This window comes from Elgaria multicarinata, chromosome 1, assembly GCF_023053635.1.
Source record: "Elgaria multicarinata webbii isolate HBS135686 ecotype San Diego chromosome 1, rElgMul1.1.pri, whole genome shotgun sequence".
Taxonomy (NCBI): domain Eukaryota; kingdom Metazoa; phylum Chordata; class Lepidosauria; order Squamata; family Anguidae; genus Elgaria; species Elgaria multicarinata.
Window position 1 is genome coordinate 88359489 of NC_086171.1, and position 16662 is coordinate 88376150.

Here is a 16662-nt window from a genome sequence, read left to right on the forward strand (position 1 = left end):
TTGCCAACCTAGAGGCAAAAAACGTAAAAAAAGTGAGAAGAGTGGAAGCTACATGAACTTTTAGAAAATATTCTAAATTCTAAATATTCTAAATAAAGCTTCGGCTATTGGGCGGTATAAAAATGTAATAAATAAATAAATATTCATCAATAAAGCAATTGACTAATTTCACTCAGATTTTACCACCCAGGATTCTGCCACCCCAAACAAGTTTTTTTTCATACTTATGGAAATGGCTCCCACAAGATGTAGTGATGGCCACCGGCTTATATGGCTGTAGTGACCAATTAATGTAGGACAGGTGCAGCTATTAACCATGGAAGTTAAATGGATCCTTCAGGTTTTAGAAGCAGTATGCCTTTGGATACCACTAGTTTGGAACCAAAAAGCAGATAAGGCCTGTTGTCTTCACACCCTGCTTACGGACTTCCTAGGAACATCTGGCAAGTTGCCATTGGAAACAGGATGTTGGACTAGATGGACCTTTGGTTTAAGCATTCATCAAGGCTCTTCTTATATTAAGACTCACTCTTTAAGGCACCTTTACACAAGAATTACTATGCTGACCATTTTTTTAGAGTATAGAAATCTATGCCAACCACAAGCGGGAAGGATAAAGAAAATAAATTAGAAAAGCAGATAAAATAATGGCTTAAAGGGTAGCAAGACTGAAAAGGTATTAATTGTTGCATAATAAGAACAATTCCACATACTTCCAAACACTGGGGTTGTGTGACAGAGGATATGTTTTCTTAACAGCCACTTGCCTTGTGGTCCTCTAACTTGATTGGTTCCTTTCTTCTACTCTTTCCTCTTCCCCTTCATGTAGTGTCTCTTTGAGGGAAGCAAGTAACCATATTTCATGTCTTCACTTACTTACACTCACGCACCTAGCTTTAGGGGTTGTTTGTCATTGAACAGTGTTAAGCAGTCTTCTTCGATGATTTGTATAAAAGCATTAAGTAAGTTGATTTGAACTTCTAGACTTGCTCTAGCGAGAGTTTATTCCCTTTCATAATAAATGCTGTGTTACCACGCTTTCTTTGTATAAGGCAACTCTGTTGTAAGTCAACTACACTTCCCAACATTAACTGACACATGTAATTAGTTACCAGTTCTACACAATGTTTTCATTTATATAACAACCTTTCAGTCATTTCTGTTTGTTAAAAAGATGTGAGATATAACAAAAAGATGCACTAATCTTGGTTGTCCCTTCACTTTCAGTTGGATGCCAAATACATAACCATAGGTCTTGAGCGGAGCAGTCAATTCTGCTAAATAGTAATTACAGTATCTTGAAACACAGCCACTTCCACGGAATCACTGTGTAATAAAAGTCTGCTTAATTTAAGCTGCCAAAGGGAACCAATTTTGAAAGTAAATGGTAGGTTTTAACCATATTATTTTTAATGGTTATGGTTAGCCCCTGTAATTGTTGATCCATTAAGCATAAAACGTAGGAACACAATCTGATAAAATTATTATGTTTATGTCATCGGAGATAAAGCTCCCTATTCCTGATTGAATTTGTTTGAAACAGGTTGTTTTCTGTTCGCTAGAGCTTCTGCCGCCCCCGCCAGATATAAACGTCAAATTCAGACAAGCACTGCCAACTGCATGCTCCTCTTTCCTTCCTGTTCCATGCCAACATGCATTAAACCAGAGTTGCATTCAAAGTACACAGTTTTAGGCCTAAGGTCTTAAACATGTCTCCTCAGGAACTTCTGGGCCTAAGAGTATGCCATCTTCCAATGACACATCTGAGAGAAGTAGACAGAAAAGTTCTTGGAATTCATTTTGCTTTAGAAATTTGACTGGGCAACTTTCCTCTTTTGTGTCATATATATAGTTAGCCTCAGGTTCAGGAGTTCCCAAGGTTGGTGATTTGTGCTCTATTCCTCAGCATACTCATTAACTGAAAGGCCACTACTCTGGAAATTGCTGGACCTTGGGGTTGCTGTTTAACTCTTGTCACACTCCAACCCTGCACTTCATTAGGGGAAGAGGTGAGCCTATTTGCTCAGGGGAAGGAAGACTGACAGCTTCATACCTGTTTCCCTCGAATTATCCCCTACAGCGTTTAGCTGTGGTTGTTAAATCACACCCCGGGCGGCAGCGCTCCTAAGATCCTTTGCATACCAGGAAATGGGATTAAGGGGGGAAATGTAAAAATCATTAAAAAAAATCAACGGATGACCCAATCTGATTCAAATTTGGTATGCTTAAAGCTCTCCTTAATATCTATTACTGTGCCAATTTTGATTTCTTTATCTTTAAAATGTACGCAGAAGTAAGCATTTGTTTAATTTTTCTTTAAACATATCAAATCCAGCGTCGTGGGGCAGGGGTGGGGGTGATTCCCAGAGCTAAAGCAGAAGCACAGGACTCCTTGTGCCCGAGGTTTTTACCTTCCCCATGATCTTGTTTAGGCCTTGACCATGTTCCCTTGAGTTACCAATGAATGATCCACGGTTGGACTAGCTCCCTTGGGGTGGTTTGTTAAAGCCTTTCAAGAATTTCCCCCTGTGAACGGTGGAGATGGCAGCGGGGAAACCATGTGCTATTGTAATGATTAACTTTTGACTGTTTTGGAATTCTTGGAGCCCATAGCTCTGACCATCAGCTATATGATTTCTGAAGTATGTGACTGTTAGATCAATGTTCTTTTCACCCAAGGACGAAATCCAAAAAGCCCTTAAGCACAACTCCACCATTCCAGCGACAGAGGGTTCAAAAGCGCTTTATTGATTAGCAATCAAGGCCTGGTCTCTTCAAAGGGAGCAATCAGACAAAAGACATAGGGAATACAGTACAGTATTTGAGCTTGCAAGGGGCAGGGCCCTGTTGCAGCATTAACCAATCAGAACATAACACTGGGGCATAGCTAATTATGCTAAACAATTCTCTCTGTTCTGTCAACAATACCTTTGGCCTGACAGTAAGTTACAGAAGTTAACTCTGACACAGCAGCACTGGAGCCAGGGTTCTTGTTTATGTTAGATAAGAAGGATGCACTCAAGGAGACATTCTCACATACAGGACATCATGACATTTTGCTTGGTGTATTTCCTTTTAAAAATGGAGAGACTTCTCTAACATGGCCATTAAGCTTTTACCAGGGGATTTCCTGTAATAAAGAAGTCTCACTGATAGTTTGTCCCATGTCAGTTTGACAGAACATTGGAGACTTGACACAGCCCTCCAATCTTCTGCAGGTTTATTGTTCCCAGAGACCTCACAGCTCAGTGGTACATAGGTTGGAAACATGAGTTGAGGATATAGGCTTGGTTTATTCCCTCCTGTGGAACCTCTGCTATAATTGTTTCATAGTATTTCACATGTTTACACTGTGGCCATTGATCACCCTATTGTCATAAAAGCCTCACCTCTTATTAGGTCAGCCATTGTTAACCTTTAACTAGGGAATGGCTATTTTGGATTTTTTTTTAAAAAACCAAAAAACCAAAAGATGTGCATCTAATAAAACATTCCATTGTCTACTGCCATCTGGTGCTTTTATAAGATATATCATGTAGTTCTGTAGGTCAGGGGTGGGCAATAAAACCATTAAATATGACATGAACCACCCAGAGAGCTTCGGCTGTGGGGCGGTATATAAATGTAATAAAATAAATAAATAAATAAGATACCAAATAAAAGTTTAAAATTACAGTATAAAATAAAAATAAAATGTTCTAGCCAACATAGCCAATAGTGAGGGATGCTGGGAGTTGTAGGCCAAAACATATGGAAGGCCACAAGTTTGTAACATCTGTTTTAGATGTCACAGCAAAATTAAATATTTTGAGAAGTTCACCTCACTATGTTGCTGTAGCATTTAACAGCCTGCTACCATATGGGCAGGGCCAATTGTGCAGGTCCCTACCACCTGATTGTCATCCCTGATCCCAGACAGGTGACAATTGCATGGTAATCATCCCGGTCGGTGGCACTGTAATGGCAGACCTTTAGATGTTACAGCAGTATCATGAGATGAACCCATGGAAAAGCAACTCCTGTGCAGCTGCTGTAACATCTAAAAAGCACTAAAAAATTAACATACAAACCACAGTAAATGCTACATTCCTGCCCAAATCCATAGACAAAAACCAGTACTAAATTATCTACATCACTGTTTAGGAAATCATTGTTGAAGTAGCATCAATGGGAAATACAGTATTTTTAATGGGAACTGGTTAGAAAGTTTAGTATATTACATGGTATAAAAATATCAAATCAATAAATAACTTAAACTGGTCCCTTTTCTTGCTAAAAAAAATCCACCTTGGTGGTGGGGTAATTAACTTCACACATACCTGCTAATTATCCCCTGCAAATAGTTTCCTCAGTTGGAATCACTCCCAGTTTCAGAGCATGTCAGGAAGGGAAAAAACCCTTTAAAAACAGGACAAGGGTTTTCCCTTGAAAATGCCCACGCCTGTCATTAGTGTTACAAGAAAAATATGGGATTGGTAATCTAGTGTTTGCTTTGTAACATCTAATCTGACCTTACACAGCAATGCTTGCTTCAGACATGGCAGTTACCTTTGAAACCATAACTTATTCCTGCACTAATCACAGCTGGCTGCAGAACTGTTCACTCCACTTTCAGATTCTGCTCAGTTGTTTAGGGGCTAAAAAAACCAACGATTTACCCAACAACAAACCATGGGTTAACCACTGCGTTGTTTAGCCCCTGGCACTCTGGATGCACATGTCTCAATCAACAACCAAAGAGTGATCTGGACGTAGCTTGTTCATTAAAAGTGGAAGTGCCAGGTATGTGAGAGGCAGAACCCCTGCTATCTCTTGCTCGTGCATGACAATCCATGGTTTGTTTAAACCATGGTCATAACATGCAAACCAGGGCATAGTCAATAACAAGAAACAGACCTAGTTCAATGGTATTCAGGACCACCTTAATATTAGACTGGAGGCAATTAGGTTCCAAGGAGCAGTTCTTGGAGGTAATGATATGGGTTTTCCAGAACATTTTGAATTGGAAAATTTTCTGGGAATTTTTCCTTTGCAAATTAGGTTAATTTGCATCAGAAAATGTTCAGATCTCCTGTGGTAGCCTTCCTCAATCTGGTGTCTTCTAAATGTTTTTGACTAAAACCCCTAGCGTTCCTGACTATTGACCATGCTGACTGGGGCTGATGGGAGTTGAAGTCCAAGACATCTGAAGGGCACCAAGTTGGAAAAGGTTGTTCTAGAGAGTGGTCTAATTTAACATGTTACTTTACTTGTATTTAGTAAACCACACTTTAAAAAAAATACTCCATTGTTATATTTTTGTCCCAGTATACCACAAATATTTGACCTGAAATATTTTAGGGGAAAATTAAAACATGTGATTTAAATGTTATATTGTTTAGAACTTTTTATTAAAATACTTGTAAAGATAATAGCATGTACTTCCTTTATATTCTTTTCATGTCAGAAAAAAAAGAAAACTGTTGACACACTAATAAATTTTAGTAAACTAAAGAACTATACAGGATATGCTGACAACCACTCATCTACAACTTTGAAACTGCCAAACTTGTCTATTATTGTATTTGCAATTGGTGACCTTTCATTGTTACTACTGAACTTATGAAATAGAAAATTTCCCATGGAAAAATTAAGCACCAGGGACTTTTCTATTCTGAGAAATTTTCTGTTCCACGTTGCTGGATGGAAGAGATGGGGATCCTTGGTTAAAAAAATGCTACAAGAGAGAAGCACAGTAAACAATTATTTCACACTATGGTAAGAATGAACAAGAACTACTTGAATTACTTCTGTCAAAAAATTTAGTTACCTCTATTATTTCAACAAGCCTGTGTCAAGTTGATTAAAGAAATATCCATTCAAAAATCTGAGTTTTCCAAACAGAGGACGTACCACTTTTCTCCCATTCTCTCTAAAATGTGTCAGAGACATCTTTAAGAAAACATTTTAGAGTTTCACCACTTATGTTTATGCTTCAACCAGCCCCGTGTAATTAATTAATTAATTATTATTTCATTTCTATACCACCCCATAGCAGAAGCTCTCTGGGCAGTTTACAACTATTGTTGCTACTATTCAAATCAGGAAAAAGAGTCAAGTAACAACGGATGCTAGCCATATCCAGATACCAAAATATGTCCATTGGTATTTTTTTATAACATGTCCCTCGTTCTTGGCGTGACTGTTTCTCTAACAAGTGATGCTAGTACTTTCCTATATGTGTCCAAAATCATTTGAGCAGAAGGTCTTTCAGCTGGGCTTTTCTTACATGCCAGATGGATGTCAAAGAGGTGAAATCTGACAAGATCACTCCCATCAACTTCTCCCAGGAGAAAGTTGGAAACATCAGGGATTTTCCATATGTCTGTCATTTCATCATATGGAGGCATGAGGCTATCTTCAAAAGGCGTTCCTCTTCCGTAAGGCCAAAGTTGTTCAGGAGCAACAAATTCACCCTGCAGCTCTCGATGGCCACACTTGATCAACTGACCAGCACTCTTGTTCACAAGAGGCAAAGCGTCCAAATCATTCACAACAACATGGAAACTGCTTGTCAGTAAGTACTGTGAAAGTACTTTATCCAAGTCACTAGAGTCACACATTACAAAAGTGCCCAGGGGACTGTTGTGCAGGTAATGGATGATGCTCACATAATCTATAGCAAGCAGGAACCTGTTATACCATGTGTTAGAGTTCTTGTATTTTGGAAGATTCAGGATCTCATTCAGATTCTTCAGGGACCCGAATGGATGGTACTCTGTAAGGACCATGAACTCCTCCTCACAATATCCAAGCAGTTTGACCACATACTTGCTTTGTAGAAATTTCAGCATCTGAAGCCCATGAATAAAGTCCTCTTGTAACTCCGGCATAGTTAGCTGGGAAAGAGCAACTTTATTTTCCTTCCATTCAGAAAGGAAGACCTAAAAACAAAGAGAATTTATTTATTTATCCTCAAAGGCACAATACAGCTACTAATAGCCACTAACTTTTCATCATCTCACTTGTTCTATGAGTCTGGTTTAAGAACATGAGCCATGTTGGATCAGACCAAGGGTCCATCTAGTCCAGGACTCTGGTCACACAATGGCCGACAAGCTGTCGGCCAGGGACCCACACGCAGGACATGATGCAACAGCACCTTCCCACCCATGTTCCCCAGCAACTGGCAAATATGGGCTCACTGCCTCTGATACCGATTTAATGGAACCAACTCAATTATCAAGCATCCAAACTACTACAGAGGATATTGTGGCCATAGCTAGACCTAAGGTTTATCCCAGGATTGTCCTGGGGTCAAACCTGTTCATCTAGGTGACACACAGGGGATCCGGTGCTCAGGCAGGGGTGAACCCTGGATGATCCCAGGATAAACCTTAGGTCTAGCTACGGCCTGAGTTTAATTGTTCCAAAAAGGAACATCAGGGGAAATAATAAGCATTTATATAAAGCATTTAAAGGGTTCAGTATACTCCCCATCTGTTATCTCCATAATCTTAACAGCTCTGAAAACCAAATCCAATACTGTTACCATGGCAAGTTGATATGAGGAATTCCCTAAGTAGCAAGTCAGCAACATTTTCACTATGCCACTCATACCTACAGATTCCCAGATTTGACACTCTAAAACAACCTTCCTTCCAACCTCATGCTCTTAAGACTTTTTGGACTACACTTCCCATACCAGACCATTGGCCATACTGGCTGGGGCTGTTGGGAGTTGTAGTTCAAGTCATCTGGAGGGCACCAGGTTGGAGAAGTCTGCTCTAGAAAATGAGACATTAACATAACTGCAATTGCTTAAGTTGGTATGAATTTGGCATTCTCATAATGGTAATCTGTATTCTGAAATAAGCACTGTTTGCCCAAAGGTTCTTCTCTGGCTCTGACTGAAATGACTGCTCTGCCCACCTTTCTGACACATGCTAGAATGTTAGCATCCCCAAGTACCAAGAAGAAGGCCTCCAGTGAGTCTTTTTTTGCTGTTGCAACACCAAACCATATGAAAGATACACGAGCTCAGAGGGGCTAGGGGATCTTGAAAGCCCCACTGCATTCTCATTGATGTCAGCAGGAGCACAGCAGGGTTTCCAAAAATAACTAGGTTTGTAAAAGCTAAGCTATTTTCTAATTTGCGGGCCAATAGCTCCATTTGACAAGTCCAATCTCAAACTGACATTAGTAGAGTTCAGCCATCACTACCTGCAATTGGCAATGATCCCTGATGTAGAAAACAAAACAAAATCTAGAAGAGGCAAGGTCTATGTCACAACACAGCATGCTATGTAATGCTGAGTGTCTGAAATGTGGTAAATGTTGATAAATCCCAGGAAAATCCTGTGAGTGACTAGAAACAATGAATATTATTCATTATTTATTGAATACCAGTCACCTAAATTTTATTGTAAGCATTCACGTGATGTTATCCCAAAATGTGGGGAAATGTTATCTAAGATATATCTACTTGCAGACATTTACACATTTCAGCATTCACATGTACACATTTGAGTTTCATCAGATAGAGCAGTGGTAGAGCACATGTTTTACATGCAAAAGGTTCAATCCCTGGCATTTCCAGGCAGGGCTGTAAAATGTTCCCATTTGAAACCCTGGAAAACTATTACCAGTAAGTGCAGACCAGGGCCCTTTCTACACCTAGGGATTATCCCAGGAAAATGGAGGGATTGTCCCTGCCTGCTCCCGGGATCACCTGTGTGTCATTTGGATGCACAGGGATAATCCCGAGACAATCCTGGGGGAAAAGGCAGGTGTAGAAATGGCCCATGTTGAGCTAGATGGACTAACGCAGTATGACAACTTGCTGTGTACTTTGATTTCTGATATTTGCTGAAACCAATACACAAAACAGTACTATAAAAGTCAGTATATCATTTAGAATAACTTTTTTTGGAAGCACACGTGAAGACACATGACTCTGATTAGAATAGAGTTGTCACCAAGTCAGAAAGCATGCATGGTGAATTTATAGAACAACATCTTTATTATTTTTGAGATGTGTAATAATAAACCAACCCTTTTCACAGCCCCTTCACCAACGCGTTTCAGTTTGCGGACTTCTCTTTTCATGGTCTCACAGGACAACCATGGTGAACAGTTCTTCAGGATTCCTAATTTGAAATATCCATGTGGACAGAAATTGTGTTCAATGTTGGCCTGCCCATAGGAAAAATATACATGACTAAAGTATTGATAAAGGAACAGGTTCACAAGCAGTACAATCAGAAGCAGAAACAAGACTGGGGGAATCAACTTTTGTATAAGATCTGTTTTGATGTCATAGGATTTCTTCTCCATGTTGTAACAATCATCTTTCAGATTTTCTGTAAGATATAAGAGTTACAAATTGTTAATTTAGCATACAAATTCTTGGGGGTGGGGAATGATTTGAGTTAGACGTTTTGACAGGGTTTTTATAACACTGTCAAGGTCTTCTGTCTTTACATAGCAATGCTATAGCCTCAAATAAACAGGCATTAAACTTGAAACATAAACTGCTCGGAGGTGAATAATTCTACCAACAATTTTTGTGGTTTTACAACTATAGATTATGATCCAGCGAACAACAGTACACACACAGGAGACTAATGCACGCAGTGACTCAAATTACTCAGATACAACTAGTTTCATTTGTCTAGCCCTTTTACTAATTGGTATGAAGTCACATTAATGTTTGGAACAAAAATACCTAATTATTTCAGAATCACTTGTCTCCAAAAGATACACATACATGTACTGCTTGAGAAAGACACAAAGGGACAGTTTACATGATCAAAATAAGGCACCATGGTACCGTAGTTTACATAATCCATGGTGTCTTATTTTGATTGTGTGAACCAAGTCAAAGCCTTAAGCATTCAGATTACAGTTGCAATAACATTTCTGAAAGGTATTAATTTAGTGAAATAGAGCATATCACATGCTTTATTGGTTGGATTTTACCCGGAGTGACACGCAACTTGTTTCTCGCAATTTTCTTCAGAAGTAGCAAAATGAGCAAGACTGAGGTAAAATATTTAATTGTAGCAGTCGTGAAAGTGAAAGAAAGTGCAATTTCCTTTTGTGTATTTGAGTTATTCTACTATACCACAGCGCCAACTAGAAGTTATGAAGTGGAAAAGCAGGAAAGGAAATGCTCCTCCTGTAGTGCTTGGATCTCAATTCTGCGATGAGACCAAAAGTCGATACAGCGGATTAACAGCCTTGTGTAGAAAAGCTCTAAATGTTTGATTTGCTTGGTTGTAAATTTCCTTTCGGACTGTCAACTGTAAATGTTTGCCTTGATTTGGATTGCTTTAGGACTGCAGCCTTAGAAGTCTTTCAACTGATGCACAGTGTAAAGGTAAGGAAAAACTATAAACGAAATATACATTAGCTACAAAATGAACACAGAATAATATCTACTAGAATTGAATTGAACTGACAATGATAGTCTCTACCTGGCCCAACCTCCAAGTCCCTCACAGAATCATACCTTTTATATAGTATATGACCTAAAACTTTGGAATTCAAATGGGTATATCAAGGCACAATCCTATGCATGTTTGGAGAGAGAAAAGTCGTACAACTCCCAGCATTCCCAACCAGACATCCTGGGACATGTGGGGAATTATATGACTTTTTTCTGTCTAAGCATGCATTAGAGTGTGCCATAAGATTCCCTTTTAAAGCGAGTGATAAATAGGTTGTTTTGTTGACTCCTCTTTCTCTACTTACACACAATGTGTATGTTGAGATGCAGTACTGTTGACATCTCATTATTAAACTGGAAGAGACATATATTAACTACAGCAACATAACATGGTAAAGGACCCAGATTTTCAAGACTAAGCATTAGCTGAGGCCAAATAAACAGTAAATAATGCAGAACACGTTTTCTGTTTTATGGTGTTTTAGCATTCAAGCATTTGCTTTAATAATTCTAATATTTTTCATCCATCTCTTTGCTTGCAGGAACTTGACCTCTTGGTGGTACTTTACCAATTAATATTGCAATCCTATGCAATGAGTCCCAGTAACTAAAACGGAATTTACTTCCAAATAAATATGCAAGCACATCATTTAATGAACCAAATAAACGGGGTAGGGTGAAGCAACCATGAGAAAAAGATCGATCCAAAAAAGATTGATCAAGAATAGGGTTGCCATATGTCCCGGAAAACTGGGAATGTCACGGTTTCCAAGCATTTCCAAAATGTCCCAGCCAGTCAGTCAAGAATCCCAGATTCCTGTTCCAGCTGGCCGGAAAAATTCCAGCCTCTGAAATGATGCCTTAAGCCTGCTCAGTGGTGTGTAAGTCTCCATATTGAAGTCACCTCTAGCTTTTGAGAACTAGAAATGTAATTTAGTGTCATTTTTTTCTGTTTGTTTGCTTAAACTGTTCTTTGCCTATTATTTATTTGCAGCTGCTTAAGTACTTTAGGCTGGATTCCTATGCGTACTTACCTCGGAATAAGCCCTATTTAATTTAATAGGATTTGTTTCTGCCACATAGGATTGCAGTGTTAGATAACTAAAGCTTAAATAGTTTCTTTTCCCCCTAGATCTTTACATATTGCTCAATTTTTAAAAAAACAACAACACCCTAGACACCCCCACCCCAATTGTCCCGGTTTCGTGGATTCAGAATATGGCAACCCTAATTGAGAACCTCTCCTTATATGTTTGCAACATCTCAATTTTCTCTGCCATCTAGCAAATTCTGTCCAGTTTGTGCCTAAGGCTACTGCTTGTACCTCAAAGGAGCCCTCCCCAGCCAGATGTGCTGAACTACAACTCCCATGATTCCCAGCCAGCGTGGAGTTCACTTACCTTACTCCTGATATCTACACAAACCATTCTGAACTCCCTGCAGCCGACATGACGCAGTCCCAGCATTCCCCGCTCTGAGTCACATGAGCAACCCAACCCCACTTTGCACATAGAGATAAAATATGTAGAGCCACACACGGCTCCGAGTTCCCTTTTAATTTGGAATTTCTGTTTATTTATTTATTTCATTTCTATACCGCCCAATAGCCGAAGCTCTCTGGGCGGTTCACAAAAATTAAAAGCATAATGAAACAACCAACAATTTAAAAACACAAATACAAAATGTTTGTATGTTTACATCCTGCTCTGTTCTGTCCACACTAGTGGGTGGGGCATAGTGCTCCGGGTGGAAAAGGGAGGGTTCACCTTCCTCCCCGTCCCTTCTCCCCTCCCCCAGAGAACTCATTGCAATGTTATCGTTTTTATTTTGTTTTGAAATATCAAGAGGCAAGCTGTGTGTTTTTCAAGGCTTGAGCTGACAGCCATACTGCTCCTTTTCACTTCCTCCCGCACAGTGTGAGACAGAGGGCTCATCTACACCAAGCAGGATATTCCACTATGAAAGTGGTATATAAAAGGCAGGAGCCACACTACTGCTTTATGGCAGTATTGAAGTGCACTGCAGGATCTACACTACTGCTTTATAGTGGTACTGAAGTGCACTGACAACTGTTGGGGCCCATGACACATCTATACCAAGCAGAATATAACAGGGGTCCCTGGGCCACGGACCGGTCCCGGTCCGTGGCGTGTTAGGAACCAGGCTGCGCAGGTGAGCTGCTTTCACCCCCCCCCCACCCCAGCGTACCTGGGCACAGGGCGCCATCTCGCCTGCCCAGCCGAAGTGAAGCCAGGGCGCTGGGGTGGGGTGGGGTGGGGTGGGGTGGGGCAAGGCGGCTTCGGAACGGCGTGCCCGGCCGGAAGCCATTCTGGGAGAGCGACTTCCGGGCATGCCGTTCCGAAACCACCCGCCCACCCCAGCGTCCTGGCTTTGCTTCGGCTGGGCGCCCACCCAGCCGAAGCAAAGCCAGGATGCTGGAGTGGGGTGGGGGTGAGGCTTCCCAAAACCATCCCCTCAACAACAACACCCCCGGTCCGTGGAAAAATTGTCTTCCACGAAACCGGTCCATAGTGCCAAAAAGTGGTATATGAAAGTAGTATATGGTAGGTGTCAATGGGCCCCAACAATTGTCAGTGCAGTTTAATACCACTATAAAGCAGTCGTGTGGCTCCTGCCTTTTATATACCACTTTCATAGTGGAATATCCTGCTTGGTGTAGATGACCCCTAAGAGTGGGCTGGCTGAAGAATCCTGGTTGTGCTTTTTATACTGTATTTTGTATTTGTGCTTTTAACCTGTTGGTTGTTTTATTATGGTTTTAATTTTTGTGAACAGCCCAGAGAGCTTCGGCTATTGGGCGGTATAAAAATGTAATAAATAAATAAATAAATAAAAAGAACTGAGCTTTCCTGTTTTTTTGTTTGTTTGTTTTAAAGCCAATTGCTTCATTGCCTTTGATTTATTTATTTTTTTAAAAAATGTGGCAATCATTGTGCAACAGGTTCAGTGTTCCAGCACTACTGGCGCAACAAGAGCGGCCCGGGGTCAACGTGGGTGAAATTTCACCATCACCTGCAACAACACTCCCATGAGAGAAAAAGTGTATCCAGCTCTTCGGTTGCAAAATGGGACCCACACAGGTTGATCAGTAAAGTAGACAGAACCACCAGTATACTTTTTGAAATAAAGCACCCTTTAAAAAAAAAAAAGTCAAATCTAATGAGGATGTATTGCAAATAACGTAGCATTTATTTAAAACGAGAGAAGGAAATGACAAGGATTAGAAGCATTTCATGAGAGAGAGAGACAAAATGCATCACTAAAGATGCACGATAAAGTAGAGATGCGTGATAAAAAAAAAGAGATATATAAAACCAGGCCTTGTCACTACTCATACACTTCTCCTCAGCCCTCGTTTCTCATCTTTCTCGCGCAGGAGTGGCCGCCGCCGCCGCCTCTTCCTCAGACATAATCGCCTCACACCGCCGAGAGTGTCTCGCCAGAGGCGAAGCCGGGGATGGAGGGGTGTACAATCAACAGGGACAACCTCCGCAGTGTTCTTCCTAATTTTCGGGCGGGGGAGGAGGAAGCCGCCGCCGCCGTCGCCACCTCCTCCTACGGGAGGGCGGCAAGCCAGCGCTGGGCTGGGCCCGGCCCTCCTCTGCAACCGAGCGAGAGACTGAGGCAGCGGGGATGGTGGGAGCGGGGAGCTGGGGTCACTCGGCCTCCTACCTAGGAGGGGCGCTTGTCGCCCTCCTGCTGTCGGGCCTGGCACAGCCCCACGGTAAGCATCCCGCCCCCCAGCATGTACCCCCCCCTTTTGTCGCCTTCTCCCTCCCCTGCCGCCGCTTTCAACCCCCCACCCCCACCCCACCGCCGGCCCCGCGCGCTCCCCAGCTTCTTCCTCATCTGCTCCTTTGCCCTCTGCCTCTATCCACCACCCCTTTCAAGCATTTGCAGAAGGAAGTGACAAAAGCTTTTAAAAGGCACCGAGCTTTATTTGCCCTCCGCTTTGCTCAACACACAACAACCATGCAAAGACAACGGGGGGGGGGGGGGTCGGGGGAGAAAGAAGGGTGGGGGTGGGGAGAGAAAATGAATGGCATCATTCTTGGCACGTACTTTTCGGTGGTGGCCCCCAGACTGTGGAACGATCTCCCTGACGAGGCTCGCCTGGCGCCAACGCTGCTATCTTTCAGGCGCCAGGTTAAGACTTTCCTCTTTGCCCAGGCGTATAGCAGCACGTCTTAATTACCCACATGTTTAGTTTTTTAACGGCTTTTAATGCTTTATTTGTGTATGTTCTGTGTTTTAGAATTTTAAATTTTGTATACTCGTTTTTATCTTAATTTTAGAATTTCTGTAAACCGCCCAGAGAGCCCTGGCTATGGGAGCGGTATATAAGTGCAATACATAAATAAATAAATAAATAGTTGGAACTGGTATTGATTGCTCCCTTCCCATGTTAAATCTAAGGTAGGGTGACCCTATGAGAAGGAGGACAGGGTTCCTGTATCTTTAACAGTTGCATACAAAAGGGAATTTCAGCAGGTGTCATGATTTGTATATATGGAGAACCTGGTAAAATTCCATCTTCATCACAACAGTTAAAGCTGTATTAGCTATACTAGAGTGACCCGATTTAAAAGAGGGCAGGGCACCTGCAGCTTTAACTGTTGTGATGAAGTGGAAATTTCACCAGGTTCTCCATATATACAAATGACACCTGCTGAAATTTCCTTTTCAATACAACTGTTAAAGATACAGGAGCCCTGTCTACCTTTTCCTATTTATTTATTTATTTATTTATTTATTACATTTCTATACCGCCCAATAGCCAGAGCTCTCTGGGCGGTTCACAAAAATATGGTCACCCTAATCTAAGGGGAAGATACTATTTATTTAAAAATATGTATTGTCTGCCTTATTATTATTATTATTATTATTTATTTATATAGCACCATCAATGTACATGGTGCTGTACAGAGTAAAACAGTAAATAGCAAGACCCTGCCGCATAGGCTTACAATCTAATAAAATCATAGTAAAACAATAAGGAGGGGAAGAGAATGCAAACAGGTACAGGGTAGGGTAAGCAGGCACAGGGTAGGGAAAAACTAACAGTAGAAAGTAACAGTAGAAGTCTGCACAACATCAAGTTTTAAAAGCTTTAGGAAAAAGAAAAGTTTTTAGTTGAGCTTTAAAAGCTGCGGTTGAACTTGTAGTTCTCAAATGTTCTGGAAGAGCGTTCCAGGCGTAAGGGGCAGCAGACGAAAATGGACGAAGCCGAGCAAGGGAAGTAGAGGCCCTTGGGCAGGCGAGAAACATGGCATCAGAGGAGCGAAGAGCACGAGCGGGGCAATAGTGTGAGATGAGAGAGGAGAGATAGGAAGGAGCTAGACCGTGAAAAGCTTTGAAGGTTAACAGGAGAGTGGTGAACAGAAACCAACGGACTGATGTGAGAAGAAGGAAGGCCAGAGAGAAGAAGGTTGCAGTAGTCCAACCGTGAAATAACCGTGCCTTCCTACAAACTATAACAAGGCAGTTAAAAACTACAACCCTAACAAACTAAAAATGCAATACTCAAAGATTACAAACAATAAAATAAAAAAGTAGGAGACCCATACCCTAAATCTCTCCCTATTCTAACTCTTCGAATACATAACCAAATAGACATTGGGCAAGGGGGTATCAAGTGACTTTATTGTCCACCATCATATTTAATCTGTATGTCTTCAATGTTATGTAAACCAGTGGTCCCCAACCCTTTTGGCACCAGGGACTGGTTTCATGGAAGACAATGTTTCCATGGACCGGGGTGTGTGTGTGTGTTGAGGGGATGGATTTGGGAAGCCCGCCCCACCCCACCCCAGCATCCTGGCTTTATTTCGGCTGGGCAGGCGAATTGGCGCCCCGCGCCCAGGTACGCTGGGGTGGGGGTGGGAGGGTGAAAGCAGCTCACCTACGTGGCCCAGTTCCTAACAGGCCACAGACCGGGACCGGTCTGTGGCCCGGGGGTTGAGGACCCCTGATGTAAACCATAGCTTTGGCTATGTGATGGTATACAAATGCAAATAATAATAGAAGGAAAGGAAGGGAACCTCTCGTGCAAGCACTGAGTCATTACTGACTCTTGGAGGGACGCCAGCTTTCGCTGACATTTTCTTGGCAGTCCTTATAGCAGGGTGGTTTGCCGTTGCCTTCCCCGGCCGTTATTACCTTTCCCCCAGCTACCTGGGTATTCATTTTACCGACTTCGGGAGGATGGAAGG

At 41.6% G+C, this 16662-nt stretch overlaps 3 protein-coding genes across 3 annotated transcripts in view; 1 reads left to right on the forward strand and 2 right to left on the reverse strand.

Annotated features, from left to right (window-relative positions):
- USO1 (USO1 vesicle transport factor) overlaps nt 1–16662 on the reverse strand; it is a 306934-nt gene that overhangs the window by 32997 nt on the left and 257275 nt on the right. The gene's annotated exons all lie outside the window — the stretch shown is intronic.
- POMK (protein O-mannose kinase) lies at nt 5369–11893 on the reverse strand. The gene is made up of 3 exons (XM_063131513.1): nt 11830–11893; nt 9034–9341; nt 5369–6923 (listed from the first exon to the last, which is right to left on the reverse strand). Exons 2-3 carry the CDS (start codon nt 9313–9315, stop codon nt 6153–6155), a joined length of 1053 nt encoding a protein of 350 aa, XP_062987583.1. The 5' UTR covers nt 9316–9341; nt 11830–11893; the 3' UTR covers nt 5369–6152.
- HGSNAT (heparan-alpha-glucosaminide N-acetyltransferase) overlaps nt 14027–16662 on the forward strand; it is a 30809-nt gene continuing 28173 nt past the window's right edge. The window contains exon 1 of the mRNA XM_063131678.1: nt 14027–14174. Within this exon, the coding sequence (XP_062987748.1) occupies nt 14084–14174 (91 nt within the window). The 5' untranslated portion in view covers nt 14027–14083. The remainder of the gene's footprint in view (nt 14175–16662) is intronic.